Source organism: Myotis daubentonii, chromosome 14, assembly GCF_963259705.1.
Source record: "Myotis daubentonii chromosome 14, mMyoDau2.1, whole genome shotgun sequence".
Classification (NCBI taxonomy): domain Eukaryota; kingdom Metazoa; phylum Chordata; class Mammalia; order Chiroptera; family Vespertilionidae; genus Myotis; species Myotis daubentonii.
The window spans coordinates 19,262,230-19,280,764 of NC_081853.1; the positions used below are offsets into that span (position 1 = coordinate 19,262,230).

The window sequence follows — 18,535 nt, forward strand, 5'->3', positions numbered from 1 at the left end:
GGTTGAGCCTGCACATAAATCTTTTTTGTTGTTGTTGTTGTTAATCCTCACCTGAGGATATTTTTTCCATTGATCTTCAGAGAGGAGAGGGGAGGGGAGGGGAGGGGAGGGGAGGGGAGGGAGAGAAGCAGGGGAGGGAGGGAGGGAGGGAGGGAGGGAGGGAAGGAGAGAAAGAGAGAGAAACATCGATGTGAGAGAGACACATCAATTAGTTTCCTCCTGCATGTGCCCCAACCTGGGGCTGGGGTTTGAACCTGCAACCCAGGTATGTGCCCTTGACTGGGAATCGAACCTGCACCCCTTTGGTGCATGGGCCAATGCTCTAACCACTGAACACACCAGCCAGGACTGCACATATATCTTCCTTCCTTAAATGGAAAAGGATATTAAAGGTAAAAATGTTTTTCATATGTTTAGAGTATGCTTGATTATTGCTCCTATTTTGAGAAATAAATTTGATTAAATACAAATGATATTCTTTGTACTGCAATAGTCAAGATGCAAATTGATGAAAGGTGTTCCAGCTAGACATTTTATGTGTCAGATTATAGATTATAAAAAGTCATGCAGCTCAAAATTTAACTTCATTTTCTTATAACTGAAGAAAGTACATAGATTTTCCTATACCTTCTATTGATATTTTAATTACAACAGTTTATCTGCATTTAAAGTATATATCTATAGTTGAACCGCTCTCCCCTCAGAATAAGTTCAGACAGCTCTTAGAGAATTCATTAGCTGAAACAATAACTGGAAGATAGTTCATCTTGATTTCCCTTTTTTGTTTAGACAGTGTTAAAGTGATCATTGGGAATTCAGCCAGATAATACTTAAACCACCACAGTTTCACTTAAAATAGTAGGAAATAAGTAAATTATAAAATATGATGTTTTAGAACTTCCACATGCACGTTAGGTTTTGCAATAAAACCAGATAGAAAGCAGGTAAAATATCTTAACTGGACAAGGTCAGATTAAGCTGGTATTAACACCTTTTCATGGCAGATAATTAACCTTCCAAATGGTAGCAATTAAAATTCTTGTATTCACTGGATTCTAGGAAATAAGGTTGTTTAAACAAGCATGTTTTATGGTTTTGCTTTTGTAACTTCTATTTTTATCATTTCATCAGAAAAATTTATGGTGTTTTTATTTAATCCAAACTTTGGAGGTTTTGTACACAAGTACAATATAGAAAATCAGCTAATTTGACCTTAAAATAACATGGAAATTAAGACTGCCGTTCATAAGAAAATAGCCTGAAAGTTTGTCGTTTATACTCTTCACCTTAGAAAAGATGGTGACGGTCTTGTAGATGTTGAGAAAGTCTCTTTTAATTGAACGGTTTTTGTCATTATTATCTTTTATCCCACTGTTGTTGTTTTTGTAATTCAAATAGTCTAATTAATTTAGGTCAAAAGAAGACACATCTGTAGCCAGCTCATTCACCTGCCTAAAACTTTCTCTCAAGTTAGAATTTTCTAATATAAACCTTACTGTGTCAAGTCAATAATCTGCAATAACTTTTCCCTTCTTTTAAACTACTCTGGTAGTTATCTGGCACACAGGTAGGGGAGTGTGAGGAATAGAGAAGTGGCTGAGGCCTAGATGGTAGCATACTAGGGTTCTGAAGGATCAACTTTTAGGATGTCGAATTTGCCTTCTTTCCAAGGAAAGATTGGCTAGTGGTGCCTCACAGGAGCTGGGCTACCTTCCATTGTGCTCTACGACAGCCAAAAGGGAAATCTAGAGCTGTGCTGTCCAGTATGATGGCCACTAGTTACATGTGACTGTGGAACTAAGGAACTAGCTTTTAAATTTTATTTAATTTTGATTTAAATAGCCACATGTGACTAGTGGCCACTATATTGTACAACACAGTCCTAGTAAGATTTGTTGGCAGAAAGAAGATAGTTGAGTGTCATCAAAAGCAACAAAAATGGGAGTGGCCTGGCTAGTGTGGCTCAGTGGTTGAGCACCTACCTATGAACCAGGAGGTCACGGTTCACTTCCCAGTCAGAGCACATGCCCAGGTTACAGGCTAGATCCCCAGTGGGGCATGCGGGAGGCAGCCGGTAGGTGATTCTCTCTCATCGATGTTTTTATCTCGCTCCCTCTCCCTCTCTGAAATCAATAAAAATACATTTTTTTAAAAATGGAAGAGTGGGCAGAAGATAGACAGTGTGGCTCCATCTTTTATTTCCCATTATGTTCTTCCCTCAACACACTATTCTTGGTTAACATCATTCTGATAATTTCAGATTTATTATAGATTGTCATTTACAAACTTGGGTTCTCTGTTCTTTGTGGGTGTTGAGAATACCCAGCACATTATCCTTGGAGTTGGCAGAAATAAATCTGAGACTGTAATTGAAACTCTGGGTACTAGCTGCATAGCTGGTACTGATAGCTGAGTTTGTGCTTAGTTGTTTTTTGCTTCATCCCAGAGATGTCCTCTAACATTCATAACTTTTTAAGTACTACATGTAATCTGCATATGATTTTGGTAAATTTTAAGTAAAATTTTACATGCAGAATGGATGATATCATTCTAAGAGGAAAGTGTGGCATTTATGCAGTTACTCTGTGAAGCTATTTACACATACTGTCATTCTTAATACTGTTTTTGTGACTTTGACGAATAGCATACAAGTGCTATAATCAAAAGGTTGAAAAGTCTATCCTGTATAAATTCATATATATAGAGTTAGGCAAACCATGACTCTTCACTTGGTACAAAGTGTATAGGGACTTTGTGAGAGTTGGTATTAGTAACAGGCATAGTGTCTGAGAGAAATATCAGGATTCTTAAGATTTTTAAGTAAATTAAAAACAAATTTTAGTTGCAAATGTTTGTATTGGAATATTTCTGTCTCATTTACCATATTAAGACCAATCTTCATTGTCCATATTTAATACTCCTGGGGGGTAAAAAAAGGTTATTCTAAATGTTTCTTCATGGCATTGCCAGCACTTTCTCTGCTTTAACTTTCATGAACTGGAATGGTCTCTGATTTTCAGAAATAGGTAGATTGCCATGATTCTTCATTAAGGTCATTTAAACCTTCCTAATTTTTCTAGGGTTTGCGTGTTAGTCACTAACAGAATTTTCCTATTAGGATTTTTACTGTGTACTTGCTTTGTAATAGACCACCTTACTAGGTTCCCTGATTACATCTTACAGTGTTCTAGTTTATTCTTTTGGATTTTTAAATTGTCATTTTGCCTAAATATAATGGTACTTTTGCCTCCTCACTTTGTATCTTGAAAATGTCATTTTCAGACCTCTAGTCAGTATAACTAATAAAGATACCATCCAGTGCTTATCAGAATTTCTGCACTGAATTTTGAGGAAGGATGTTTTATAATTTTCATAATGGAAAATTCTTGTCTTCCACAGAACAAAGCTAAAGAACCAAGAATATGAAACTTTGGATCATTTGGAGTGTGATCTGAATTTAATGTTTGAAAATGCCAAACGCTATAATGTTCCCAATTCAGCCATATACAAGCGAGTTCTAAAATTGCAGCAAGTCATGCAGGTATGATATCTTTGTTTTGCTAAGTTGTTGCATGTATAACTGAAATAATTTTATACATTCTGAGAATGTTTTTTAAAGATGTATGATTTCCTCTGTATCTATTATTGTTCAAAAGTTTATAATGGCAGAGCTGCCTCAGATCGTCAAACTGCAACGGGAAGGCCGGGGAGGGTTGGGGGGCAGGAGGGAGGGGGGTAAGAGATCAACCGAAGGACTTGTATGCATGCATATAAGCATAACCAATGGACATAAGACACTGGGGGGTAGGGGAGGCCAGGGGATTGTCAAGGGTGGGGGGGAATAAAAAGGACACATATGTAATACCCTTTGTAATACTTTAAGCAATAAAAAATAAATAAAAATAAAATAAAAGTTATTTTAAAAGGAAAAAAAATGTACGATTTCCTCCAGCAAGATCACATCATTTATTTCAATAAAAAGTACTGCTGAATATTTTTTATTAGCATCATCAGGACCATGTAGAATAGAAATAATAGTTTAGACTGGGTTAGTTTTGTGAGTAGAAGAGGCAGGGATTTGTCTCTGGGAGTAATTTTAGGGTCTCAGACAGTTTCCCTCCAGTCATAGGTGATATTCTATGGGTTAGGTGTTATTTCTTTGGTTCTAGACTTTGTCTCTTTTGAGGTATCTTGGTCTAGGAGAAAGGGCATCTTAAGGCTAAATAATCATTGTATAGAGTCTGAGTTTATTAGATCTTTTCCAAGGGCACACCTTGAAGGGTATCTGAGGTTACAGGTCATTTGGGGGTTTTGAGACAAAAGGCATAAGTATGAAATAAAAATACTGTCTACTTGTCAGTTTTTGGTAGAATCTTTTTGGAAAGTGAATCCCAAAGCAAGGTATCAGCAAAAGCAATTTTAGATAACCCAAAGAATCTTCATTTTGTATCGTCAACACTATGATCAGTGCTGTGGATTTCAAGTATTTCCTTTTCAGTACTTCATATGTATTCCTTAAGTCTACTGTGGTTTGACTTTCACCTGTGTTTGACAGAAGGTCTTTAAAAATGCATGTGTTGAAAAGTAGATCTCCTTTCACCTCTCACATTAAATTTTCTTCTTAGCCACACTGTTGCTTAGAAGTTGAGGGTACTAAAGGCCATCTTTGAGTTGGCTTTATGTAAATTAAATATGGCCACCAGAGCTGGGTACCTCTATAACTTAACTTGTCTCAGTGCTTTTAACAAGTCAATGTCCTTTTTAGTATTAAATTCAACTAGTGTTGATTCTTAAACCCTCTGGATCCATTTTCTAACCTACTTTCTTATCATGCAGGCTTTTGTTAAATTGGGTTATTGAAAATGCTTAATGACTTTAATTTTATGAATCCTACGTGTGGTTGTATCTCTGGATGAATCTGATATGTCTAGCTCTTTAATATTCATATATTCTAGGAGTGCTCAGCAGAGTGAGCTTGACTTCCGGGATCTTCTCTGTTTTAGGCAAAGAAAAAGGAGCTTGCCAGGAGAGATGACATTGAGGATGGAGACAGCATGATTTCTTCAGCCACCTCTGATACTGGTAGTGCCAAAAGAAAAAGGTATATATACTTTTCTTATAACTGAAGACATCTTCTCAGTTTCTATTTATTTCGTCTCAGATGAGCACAGAAAAATGTTTTTTAAGCTATTAAATATGAATTCTCTTATAAGATTTTAAATACTTTATAACATGTATTCTTTTAGAATTTATTTGTAAACTATATATAATTAGCATTTTTTGTGCAAGTACCTATTGCTTTTAGATGATATAGATAAAAAAATGACAACTATTTATATAGGTTGGTGAAACATGTTCGTTTTGTGATCCACGTTATTTTGTTTTAATAGTGCTACTTAAATCTAATTTAGGTAATTTTTCAGGGTAAATTAGAAAATTTTTAGTGCTGTCACTGCAGTGAAGTAAGTCATTACTATTGCCCCTTTGTTTTTCCTTGTTAATCTGATCTTTATTTGCCATTTTAAGGATGTCAGATTGTAAAATTCTAAGTCATAACTTCTTTTAGTTCATAAACTGTTAAGCTAGATATTTGGCTTTCTTTTTTTTCTAACCTTTCTCTCAACTTCCCTAACCCTTTCTTTCTCTCCTGGGTTTCATGGAAGGGGACCTTACTGTGAGATTCTGGAGCTGGACTTCTATAAAGAGTCATGCAAGGGCATCTCTTTTTGTCTGTGCCTCCCACATGGAGTTTCTCTGGCTTGATCTTTGTGGAACACTGTATTCCCCCTTAACCTTAACTCTCTCACCATCTTTTTAGCAGCATCAGTCCAAAGAGGATACCTTAGATAAGGAAGAAGCTAATCACTAATAGCAGGGTTTGACACATTCAAAGTTGAATGAAGGTCATTAGTAACTGTTGATGTAATTCTGTTCATACATTAATAGATCCACTAAGATGAGAAGATTAAAAAAAATGGTTACGGAAAGAGAAGCTGTCCTATATTACCTTCTTATAAATAGCATTTGGGAAAACTTTTTTTAGCTTGGAAAAAAACTTTGTTTGCTAATCTATGCCATGGTAACTAAATTGATTGATGTACCCTGAGATGTGAGTCTCCTCCATTACTGGCCTATGATTTTCATCCTTCCAAGTTCTTAATTCCTTGTTATACCAGGGACAACGGAGGAAAAATGTGAAAGCAGATCAGAGACATCAAATCAAGAACATCTTTGAGTGTAATTATATAACTGTACTACAGCATCACCTGTGTTTTCCAGATCAGTCACCAATCAAAGATAAACACTTCTCAGGCAAAAGAAGGTAATGGAGGCAAAAGTGATGGTACATTTAGTGCCAACACTGAATGAAAAGAGAGATTGTAAACTAGTTAAGTGTTTAAACACACACACACGCATGCACACACACACACACACACACAAATACAAATACAGTTTCAAGGATGCATTAGCCCAGGCCAGATACTTAAAAATTACCTATATTTCTGGCATGTACTTTGTGGGACAACCGAAGTTGATTAAATGAAAGATATTACTCTAAAACCTGCTGTAAAAAGAAAACTGAGCATTAAATTCTTGAATTAATAAAATTCCACTTCAAATCAAAAGTCCCTGTATGAACAGATTTCCTGGAAAGTGTTTTGTGAAAAACAGAAATAAGTGAAGAACAAATATAAATCATAGCTAAAGCAGTAAAAGAACGTACCCGGTTATGAAATAATAGGCATGAGTGGATGTTAAGAGGTTGAAAGCGGTCCTATACTTTAGACTCTGACAAAGAAAATAATGTAATTTTTGTGCCTTCCAAAAGGCTTACTAATTTAGAAGATAGTTATGTTAAGAGGATTTGGGAATAAAAAGTAGACTTCTCCAAAATTCAGGCAAACACAGTAGCCTCGGAATTTAAGTAAAGCTTGTCCAGGGAAGTCAGGGCCACGTTTTCCAAGTATGATTCTATCTTTGCCTTATTTTTTTAATATTCATGAGTCTGAGAAAAGTTAATGTGATGTGTTCTCTTCATTGTGGGAGTGCATTCTTCTCCCTCAGCCCTCTACCCAAAAATCTACCTGCTGTCTTCCATGTTGAAATGTCCCAAGTGTTCTTATATCCTTTATCTTTTAGATTGAATAAATCCTTTTTTCTCAACCACATTTGGTTTATACTTGACCCTCTGATGTTGCTTATTTTCTCTTCACATGTAATGTTTGTTTCTGCTTTCCCAGGAACACTCTTGACAGTGAGATGTTGGGTCTCAGGAGGCTATCCAGGTGTGCAGTCTTTTTTTATGAATAAACATTTTTAAAAGTGTAAGCTGTGGCATGGTCAGTAGTATTGTTTAGGTGAAAAGTGAAGTCTTAAGCATGTGAAATAATGGTTCTTACTTGAGTGCTAGTTTATTTTATGAATAAAGAAAACAGTATAGTTTAGAAGTACAGTTAGTAAAAGAAAGTCAGGATTAGTTAACTTAGATAAGTTCAGTAGCCATAATTTGTTGCTTGGTTGGCCAGGGGCAACAAGCCCTCTCACCAGTCATTGTGGCTGTGCTTCAGCAGCAAAAGATAGAGGGTAAGTTTATGATGGCATTGCCAGCATCCAGAAGCTAGCAGGTGCTAATTCCCTTTCAGGAATGCCCTTTAACTACTGGGGATGGTGGAGAGATTAAAATCAGTGTTGACAATCCAAGTGATGATGGTCTGTGTTGACACCTACCATTGGATTAGTGCTTCTTGAGCATGAACACATTTTCTTAGTCTCTGATCTTGTCTATGTTTTATTTATTTAAAAGCATCCATTATTTTGCATGTTACTTGTGATTTTTAAAACAGCCTATGAGTTGCCATGTTATAGTCTATAGTCCTAGTAATCATTGTGTGGTGCTTTTATTTTTATCTTTGCTATCTGGCATTCATGGAGTGTCAGTTGCTTGCAGAACACCAGACTCTGTTCTTACAGGTCATAAAGGAGAACATTTAGTCATCACCTGTACCTGTCAGGAATTTATTAAGTCAGGAAAACAGGTTGAAAACAAATGAAATTGTGTGGGAAGATTGTACTAAAATAATTACATAAGATACACAGTTGTGTAGTTGTATGGAAATGTTTCAAGATTGCCCAAATAGCTTTAAGAAATCTGATTTCCCTACCATGTTTAAGTTAGTATTCTAAACGTATCTATATGTTGCTACCATGAGTAGTCCATTCTACAAAATCTTCTTCCTAATATTTTTTTTCCTGAGCCTTTTTTTTATTGCTTAAAGTATTACAAAGGGTATTACATATGTGTCCTTTTAATATTTTCCTTAAGAAAAGTTTTCTCAGTATTTTTTTAAAAGACCATAGATTGTATTTATTTTTTAATTTTATTTTTATTGATTTCTGAGAGGAAGGGAGAAGGGGTGAGAAACAGAAACATCAGTGATTAGAGAGAATCATTGATTGGCTGCCTCCTGCACACCCCACACTGGGGATCGATCCGCAGTTCAGGAATGAGCCCTGACCGGGAATCGAACTGTGACCTCCTGGTTCGTAGGTAGACGCTCAGCCTCTGAGCCACGCCAACCAGACTGTATTTCTTTTATATCACTCATAGTGTATGGAACAGCTCTAAGTAGTAGTAGAAATAGAAATGTGGGACATCAAGGAGTAGTATTGTAACCCCAAATTCTAGAGCCTGACTGCCTCGGTTCAAATCCCAGTTTTTCTTATTAGCTCTGATATGAGCCTCATTTCAATTTACTCTTTCAAACAAGGAATTGATGATAATACCTATATATGATTACTGAGTGGACCTGGTTGGTTATTATGTTTGAGCTTGGATACAAAAAGTACTCAGAAAACGTAGCCGTGATTATTTTCTGGAAGTAGTTTCTGTTGACATCAAGATTTGAAATCAGTGGATTTCATTTTGTTTTTAGTCAGATGTTACTAGTCTGGGAAAACACATTAGAAAAGATGAATGAAAGGTTTTATTTCTTGAAGACTTGGAGATGAAATATAGCAAGGCTTATAAAAGGAAGAACCTTTAGATTTACTTAGCTTAACAGTAAGCACCACTGGAGCTCTAGGGCCAGTGAATTAAATGCTGGGCTACCTTGAAGCCTATGAACAGAGTGGACTTTGATTAGAGAAGCTATTAATAAGCATTAACTTGGGAAAGGGAAGAGCATGATAAAAGCAGCCTGGTGATTCTCAGCTCATTCAATTCTCAGTACTGAATACTCACTTTATGACCTTAGGTATTCACTTGACCTCTCTAATCCTGTTTTTACATCTGCAACATTGAGATAATAATTGTACCTGGTTGTCAAAGTTGTAGGATTAAATGAGAATGTGTATATGGTCCTTAGTGCAGTCTCTGACACATGGTACAAGTGTTAGCTATAACTATAAATAGGATGTGTATGTGTATGCAAATACATCCTATATAATAAAGAGCTAATATGCTAATTAGACCAAACAGCCGATCGACCATCTGGACGACATTCCGGACAAAGCCAGGGCTGTGAGGGCCAGCCGAGGCTGCGAGGGGCTGTGAGGGCCGAGCCCCTTGCACGAATTTTGTGCATCAGGCCTCTAGTATAATAATAAATAATAACTTCAGAGGGAGAATAATGAAGGACATTTGAGGTATGAGGGTTAGGACTAACGCTGGCATGAAAAACTGAAAGATCAGATCTAGAAGGGCTATGGAGGGCCTTTAAAACTTGGTGATGACCTGGCTGGTTTGGTTCAGTGGATAGAGCATCAGCCTGTGGACCAAAGGGTCCTGGGTTCGATTCTGGCACATGCCCCAGTTGTGGGCTTGATCCCCAGGAGGGGGCATGCAGGAGGCAGACAATCAGTGATTCTCATCGTTGATGTTTCTGTCTCTCTCTCCCTTTCCAGTCCTCTCAAATCAATAAAAATATTTTAGCCCTAACTGGTTTGGTTCAGTGGATAGAGCGTCGGCCTGCGGACTGAAGGGTCCCAGGTTCGATTCCAGTCAAGGGCATATACCTTGGTTGCAGGCACATCCCCAGTAGGGAGTGTGCAGGAGGCAGCTGAATTGATGTTTCTTTCTCATCAATGTTTCTAAATCTCTATCCCTCTCCCTTCCTCTCTGTAAAAAATCAATAAAATATATTTTTTTAAAAACACACACAAGAAAACTTGGTGATAAACTAAGAGAAGCAAAAAATGAGAGTAATTCCATTACTTCTGGCTGGTGTGGGGGTCAGGAGGAGGAGGGTGGCAGTTATTCTGGAAAATCAGGGATTCAGAATGGAGCCTCTGTCAGCTCATGATCTTTGTGCAATTTAGAAAAAGCACCCATTTCTCAAGACGCTTGACTTTCATTTGTTGGGAAATTGCTGTAGTAAACTGATTTTTAGCACAGGACCCTTTATAGCCCATCCTATATAATAAAAGTATAATATGCAAATCGACTGAACAGAACAACCAGTCGGTGGGGGGTGGGGCCGGTGAGCAGGCAGTGCCAGGCCAGCCAAGGCATGTGTCAGAGGGCAGAGGGAGGGAATTGCAGTTGGGGGGCTGGGGGATCAGTGACCAGTGGTGGCAGGGGTAGGAAGAGGGGGGACAAAGTATGTGCCCTGCACCGTCTCCTGATCAGCCCATCCAGTCGCCTCCCGCACAGGGAGGCCAGACTGCCGCTTAGGCCCACTCCCCATAGGACATCCCCTGAGGACTCCCGGACTGTGAGAGGGTGCAGGCCCAGCTGGGGGAACCCCACCCAGTGCACGGATTTTCGTACACTGGGCCTCTAGCCTCCTATAAAATTCTAGAATTCTATGTTTGTTATAACAATGTCTGTGATCTGAATTGGCATCTCCTTAAGTGCACAATGATAATCCTGGTTTTGAACTCCCTTAAGATGTATTTTACTTTGTTAAAAAATACTGATAAAGATGAAAAGAAGAATGAGTAGGCCAGGTCTGGGATTTAATTTATGCACCTTTCCCAAAATGGGGGAAAGTAAACAAACTGCAGTTAATGGTCTGAGAAAGGAGAGTAGTAAGATGCATAAAGAGGTTCTAAAAAGAATCTGAAAAGCAAAGTAACATTGAAAACAGTAACCAGAAAATATTAAATAGGGAATGTGATCGCTGTCTTTTTATAATATAGTTTCATTTCAGAAAGTATTTAAACTTACTTTCAAAAGTCGTGGATATAATCAGAGTTTGGCACCCAAATTGGAAAAACATAAAGCAGATGTACTAGTTACCTAGTCTAATACAGTTTATTTTAAAAGAATATAAATTTAGCTCTGCATTTTCTGACAGCCAGGTTAACACTAATGGGCCAAGTTGTTCTCAGTCTCAAAGGCAATTTAAGGATTTGGAAAAATGTAAACAAAATAACAAAAGTGGATTTGTTCAGAAAAGATCCTAAAAGACTCTGATTAAAAAAGTTTGCTTGCCTTTGAGGATGGAAACTAGTTACACATCTCTCTTAAAGCATGACTGATACAAATGTAAAAAGGATGCTATTAGTAATCTATTTCCTAAAACAGTAAATTTCAGTTATTAGAGCAGTTTCTTTTCTTTTTTTAAAAATATGTTTTTATTTATTTCAGAGAGAGGAAGGGAGAGGACGAGCGGGATAGAGACATTAATGATGAGAAAGAATCATTGATTGGCTGCCTCCTACACTGTCCTTACTGGTGATCCAGCCCACAACCTGAGTATGTGCCCTGACAGGAAATCAAACCTTGACCTACTGGTTCAAGAGCTGACACTCAACCACTGAGCTACACTGACCAGGCTAGAGCAGTTTCTTTAACAATTAGATTTTATATTTTTAGTATGTTCCATTCAAAACTGCCTAGTGTCAGTTATTCCAATAGGAAGAACCGACCACTTGCCATTCTTTTACTTTTTGGCATTTCCCCTAAAATTTAGTTAAAAGCCTTTCCTTCTCTTTAAAAGTCTGATAAAAATTCTGCCCTAGACTCACTCACATTAGAATATTTGTAGCTTCATACAGAAAAGCCCAATTGTACTTGTACTGGAACTAGGAAGTGAATAGAGCTGATCTTTTGGTCTAGGTAAGGGCCTCAATTGAATTGTTGTGCTTGGTATTTCTGGAATGAGGAGTGATTTTATTCTGAGTTGATTATTGAAGAGCTCTTTTAAGCTCAGATGTTTAAAATAGAATTCTCGAGTCTTCCTTTTGAAGTTCACCCACAAGTAAAACCTAAAGAAACCATATCTGACTTTAGTAGTTTTAAGTATTCTGTGATATCAAATTTAGGTTCTGAAATGTTTCTTTTGTGGTTTCCTGATGGTTAAAGTCATCTGTGATTTAATTTCTCCCTAGATGTGGAGCTCGGTGGTATTGGAGCTTTGTCCCGAGTTCCCTTTCCATTATCCACTTGCTAAAGACCTGGATTGAGAGAACACTTCCTTTCACATCATTGCCCCAGGATGCCTCTTTGGAGAAATAATTTTCAGTAGATGAAACATCTTCTAGATCAGCAGTTGCCAATCTTTTGGACCTAATAGACCACTGTGGACCACCTGTTGGTGACTGCTGTTCTAGATCAGTGGTTCTCAACCTTCCTAATGCCGCGACCTTTTAATACAGTTCCTCATGTTGTGGTGACCCCCAATTTCGTTGTTACAAATTGAACATAATTAAAGCATAGTGATTAATCACAAAAACATATGTAATTATATATGTGTTTTCTGATGGTCTTAGGCGACCCCTGTGAAAGGGTCGTTAGACCCCCAAAGGGGTCGCGACCCACAGGTTGAGAACCGCTGTTCTAGATTGTCCTCACATAACAATCATTTATTTGATGTAGAGACACAAAAATAATGATAGGAGGAAATGGCAGGAATGATCAAGGGGGCCACCAAGGGAAATGAGCAGACTGAATACACAGCTTCTGGGATGATCCCAGCCATAGGAAATGGGAATCCATGTTCTCACCTAATAGCTCCATGATGCTAGGAGATATGCATTTCTAAGGCATTTTACTTTTTGTTTTGTTAATCCTCACCCAAGGGTGTTTTTCCCCTTGATTTTTAGAGAAGGTGGGAGGGGAAAGAGAAATATTGATGTGAGAGAGACACATCAATTGGTTGCCTATTGCACACACCCTGACCAGCCATCGGATCTAACCTGTAACCTGGGTATGTGCCCTTGAGTGGAAATCGAACCCATGACCCTTGGTGCTTAAGGATGAATATTTCTCTTCACATCTGTTAATTGTTCTTTGAGTTTTGTTTCTTTTCTTTCTTTCTTTTAAGCATACTTTGAACCTTGGAGAGAAAATATCTGGCCTTTGGCTTCTTCATGACCCAGCAATACAGTTAGTGATCAGAGAACTAGACTTGGAGACCCACTCAGCCACATAGTTTGCTTCAAGAATGAATTTCCTTTCATTTATAAGATAGGGAACAGATAAAAACTATTTACCTCTAAGTACTACATTATAGGATTTTAGTTTCTATTGAATAGAAATTAAGTTATACATCATTTGTTTCTATTTCCTATATTCCTGTTCTTTGAGACTGCTGGTTTGAGTCTGGCTAGAATTTCTTTTCTTTTTCTTTTTTTTTTTAATATGTTTTATTGATTTTTTACAGAGAGGAAGGGAGAGAGATAGAGAGTTAGAAACATCGATGAGAGAGAAACGTCGATCAGCTGCCTCCTGCACATCTCCTACTGGGGATATGCCCGCAACCCAGGTACATGCCCTTGACCGGAATTGAACCTGGGACCTTTCAGTCCACAGGCCAACGCTCTATCCACTGAGCCAAACCAGTTTCGGCTGGCTAGAATTTCTTTATCAGTGTGCTGAAGACATACATTAGGCCAGAAATCATATTGGGAGATCATCTCTTCTGACAATTCATTGAACCACTCACGTTGGACAGGTCATTTAGCCTCTTTGAACCAGTTTCCTCAGCAATTCGGAGACTAGCCCATATGATCTTACCGGCCTCTTTTTAACTCAGGTTCTAATCTGTGATCCCTTGTACTTTGTTCCATACCACTCACTTCAGTTTCTTAGTATCATATTTCATTGGGGAAATTTGGAGAACAAGACAGGGATTCACACTCAAGGATGAAAATTTACTCAAGAGCTCAGATGAACCACAGACTTTTTTTTTCTTTTCTTTTTTTTTTTTTTTTTTTGGTAAGAGAACATTTATTTACTAAATCACCGAGGTAGAAAAAGTAATTCCTAGAAGAAATGGGCTTAGCAAGCAAAGAAAGGGCTTTTGGAGCTTGGGAGTAGGGAGGCTAATGGTAATGGGGGGTGGGGGGGTGTGACATGGTAGAGGGAGGAGGAAAAGGGATAAAGGGAAAGGCACAGGCACAGGCATCTTCCCAGGAGGAAGAGTGCACTTCATCCTAAGGGTTAAGGATGGAAATTTTAGGGGAGGTCCCAGGGTAAGGTCTCAATAGAATATTCAGTGGTTTTCCAGGTGTATCCATTCAGGATTGTGGTCTCCACTGATTGGCCAGCACCAGGGCAGGGGGGATAGGAGATTATTCAATGCAGCTAGTCCTGATGTCAGCCTTGGCTAGTTTTGTTGTTTATCTGGGCCTGGGACTGAAATACTATTTTAATGGGGGCCTAGATGTTATCTCTAGGGAGAAATGGTCAGGGGGTCCAAGCTGCATGACCAGTGATATGTTAGGGAGGGAAAAGTCACCCTGGAGGCGAGGCCCCACCCTACAATTGATTGTCCATTGCTGGATACCTGGGCTTTCCATCCTGGTGACCTTCTGTACCTGGCCCATCGTCCTTGCTCTGCTCATGTCTGTCTAACTGCCTACAGCATCACCCCCTCAAGGATCTTGGCTCTGAAATCTTTCAGAGAAAAGGAGTGCAGGGTCTCTTCTGTAGCAGCTTCCTGCTGAAAGGGGGTGATGTTTTTCTTCAGAGCCAAGAGAATCTTGCTGTCTGTCAGGGACTGTGAAGCCTAGGCACAGAAGGAGGTGGCAGTGGTGTCTAAAGGTCCCTGAGGACGAGTAAGGCTTGTAACCTGGTGTAGACAAACTGTGTTATAAAACGTAGTATTATTGGGGCAAAAGTTGGAATGACAAGAGTTATGACAAATGGTCCAGTGGAAGGAAAAAGTTTTACTTGTAATAATTCCAAGTAAAAGGATGGGAGAAAAATAAAACATTAGTTCGGAAGTTTGTAGCCAAATATTTACAAACATTAGAGAAATTCAGGATCCAATTTAATTCATAGGTGAAAAATAAAACTTTGGAGATAATTAATTGAATTCGTGTCTAACATTCACAACTGTGTATTAGAGTCTATTGAAGTACAATTTTTCCCCCTAAAATCACCCTCATTTTTATTAGAGACCTATTTATTTACTATATTACATCCAGTTTCAGTTTGGCCTGATTATTTGCATAAACATAACAAGAATAGCAATAGATTGTATAGGCTTTTTAAAAATCTGCTTTGCTGGAATGATTGATTGAGCTTTAATGAGCCTTTTAGGGCAAAGAAGCTGAGCCACCTAGTTGCCATCAGGTTTGACTGCAATACCTATAGACTTGGGTGAATTCCTCACATTCTTGAGGTTTCCAAAATGTCTTGAGGTTCCTTGCCATCTCTCAGGAAAGTAACCTTCCTTCCTTACCTGGAAAGACTGCCATGAACCACGTGACCAAGGAAGGTGCCAATCTTTCTCCAAGGGACTCCTATTAGCTTCAAAGTCAGTTTTCATTCCTTCAAGATTTCTGGTGACACAGACTATTTATTCTTTACACTGGGTTGGCATTATGGAATAATGCTAATGGAGGAAGGAAGCAGGGACTGACCCTGACAGGGTAAATGCAAGAGAGACTTGTATCTACTGTAGAAACACTAACCTGGCAGACAGACTCACTTTGTTTTCTGGTAATTAGGATATGCAGGTGTTCAGAGTGGTTGTCTTAAGAGATAGAACACTTTTGTGTGTGCATTTGTGTTTTGTTTTTTTAAGCGAGGACTGTTAATAGTAGGGAATCAGTAGTTTTATTTCACTTTTGCTGTATTCTTAAAAACAAAAAATAACATTTCAATTGATAATAAGATTTGTGGTTTTTTTTGGCTGTCAGACAAGATCTTTTTTCAAACATTGCATTTCATAAATATTCTAAACAGGTTTGTCTGGTGTTCATTGGCTGCTCCTGCCATAGTCACTACGTTTTAATGATTTTGGAAATTTTCCTTATACTTGCTTGTAGCTTCCAGCATGTTTACTAGTACTGTGTTTGTGGCATACATAATCAACAAATTATAATCATTATGAAGCACCTGCAAGATTAACTAATTTCATTTCATGTACATCCATGTATAAAAAAACCTGAATTTCTCATTTTCCCTTTTCTACCTCCCTTTTCAACAGTAAAAAGAACATAAGAAAGCAGCGAATGAAAATATTATTCAATGTTGTTCTTGAAGCTCGTGAACCAGGTTCAGGCAGAAGACTTTGTGATCTATTTATGGTTAAACCATCCAAAAAGGACTATCCTGATTATTATAAAATCATTTTGGAGCCAATGGACTTGAAAATAATTGAGCATAACATCCGCAATGACAAATATGCAGGGGAAGAGGGGATGATGGAAGACATGAAGTTGATGTTCCGGAATGCCAGACACTATAATGAGGAGGGCTCCCAGGTAAGGACATATGAGGAATCAGTTTTTTATCAGTGTAGCTAAGACACATTTTCTTTCTTTCTTTTCTCCTTTCTTTCTTTCTCTTTAAAATATATTTTTACTTATTTCAGAGAGAAAGGGAGAGGGAGAGAGAGATAAAAACATCATTGATGAGAGAGAAAATCATTGATCAGCTGTCTCCTGCATGCCCCACACTGGCAATCCAGCCCACAACTGGGGCCTATGCCCTTGACTGGAATCAAACCCGGGACCCTTCAATCCAGCGGTCACCAACCGGTGGTCCACGGACCACTGGTGGCTTGTGAGGTCCGAAAGGTTGGCAACTGCTGCTTCAGTCCACAGGCCAACGCTCTATCCACTGAGCCAAACCAGCTAGGATGACACATTTTCTTTTGCACTCATAAAATAATGGATTTTTAGAGACCAGGCCTAACTTAGGTTATTCTTCTCAGTGACTAGCTTAATACTTTGTCTTTCTTAATTATTTAAAATGGGAGGCAGGGCATTATAAAAGTTCATACTCTGTAATCTAACAGCCTACATTTGAATTCTGCTCTGCCAGTCCCTGTGTAACTAACATCTTTTCTAAACCTCTTATCTTTTCTCATCTGTCAGTTGGGGATAATAGTAGTACATGCATTAGGGTTGTAGTAGGATTTATATGAGATAGTGTATACAGAGCATGTAGCACTGTGTCTGCTGTTCAAATAAGCACTCAAAGCCAATGGCATTAAAATCTTTCATAATTGCCAAGCCGGTTTTGCTCAGTGGATAGAGCATTGGCCTGAGGACTGAAAGGTCCCAGGCTCGATTCCGGTCAAGGGCACGTACCTCGGTTGCGGGCACATCCCCAGTGGGAGGTGTGCAGGAGGCGGCTGGTCGATGTTTCTCTCTCATCGATGTTTCTAACTCTCTATCCCTCTCCCTTCCTCTCTGTAAAAAATCAATAAAATATATTTTAAAAAAAAATCTTTCATTATTATTATCATTACTATCCTCAGTAGCCATACTTTTTCAAGGATAGTTCATTAAATGTTATGATTATATAAGAATGAGAATAGTCCTATTAATGCACCTATAAATGATTGATTTTGTTATGAAGTTTTTTGATTTTCAGTTTTTTATCAGTGTAGTTAACATATATTCTTCTCTCTTTGATATTTTTTCTACTTTATGCCCTTATGTACTTTATTTTTATTTTTTTATATTTTTATTTATTTCAGAGAGGAAGGGAGAGAGACAGAGATAGAAACATCAGTGATGAGAGAGAATCATTGATTGGCTGCCTCCTGCACAGAGTCTGCAACCTGTGCATGTGACCTGACCAGGAATTGAACTGTGACCTCCTGGTTCATAGGTCAACAAGCCATGCCAGCTGGGCTACTTTATTTTTTTTATTGAGGTATTAGTAACATTGTATTAGTTTCAGGTATGCAGCATAGTGATTTGATATTTATATGTATTGCAAAATGTTCATCATAATAAGTCTAACAGCTATCACTATGCAATACAACATTATTAACTTTAGTTACCATGCTGTGCATCACATCCCCAGGACTTAACTTATTTAATACCTGGAAGTTTGTAACTGTTGACCCATTTTGCCCACCCTCACCTCTGGCAACCATCAATCTGTTTTTGTATCGATGGGTTTGTTTTGTTTGTTCATTTATTTATTTTTTTTTTAGATTCCACATATAAGTGAAATTATACAGTATTTGTCTTTCTCTGTCTGACTTATTTCACTTAGTATAATGCCCTCAAAGTCTATCCATGATGTCACAAATGGCAAGAATAGTATTCCTGTGTGTGTGTGTGTGTGTGTGTGTGTGTGTGTGTGTACACACAACATTTTCTTTATCCATTTATCCATAGA

General features: G+C 38.1%; 1 protein-coding gene across 38 annotated transcripts in view; it reads left to right on the plus strand.

Moving 5' to 3' along the window:
- The window catches only part of PBRM1 (polybromo 1), a 126,230-nt gene that overhangs the window by 38,193 nt on the left and 69,502 nt on the right, over positions 1-18,535 (plus strand). For 24 of the 38 annotated variants that reach the window (XM_059663326.1, XM_059663328.1, XM_059663314.1 and 21 more), the window contains 4 exons: positions 3,400-3,541; positions 5,004-5,101; positions 7,242-7,286; positions 16,383-16,659. In XM_059663326.1, coding sequence (XP_059519309.1) covers positions 3,400-3,541; positions 5,004-5,101; positions 7,242-7,286; positions 16,383-16,659 — 562 coding nt within the window. The remainder of the gene's footprint in view (positions 1-3,399; positions 3,542-5,003; positions 5,102-7,241; positions 7,287-16,382; positions 16,660-18,535) is intronic. The other 14 variants (XM_059663322.1, XM_059663333.1, XM_059663324.1 and 11 more) reach the window with 1 other exon arrangement.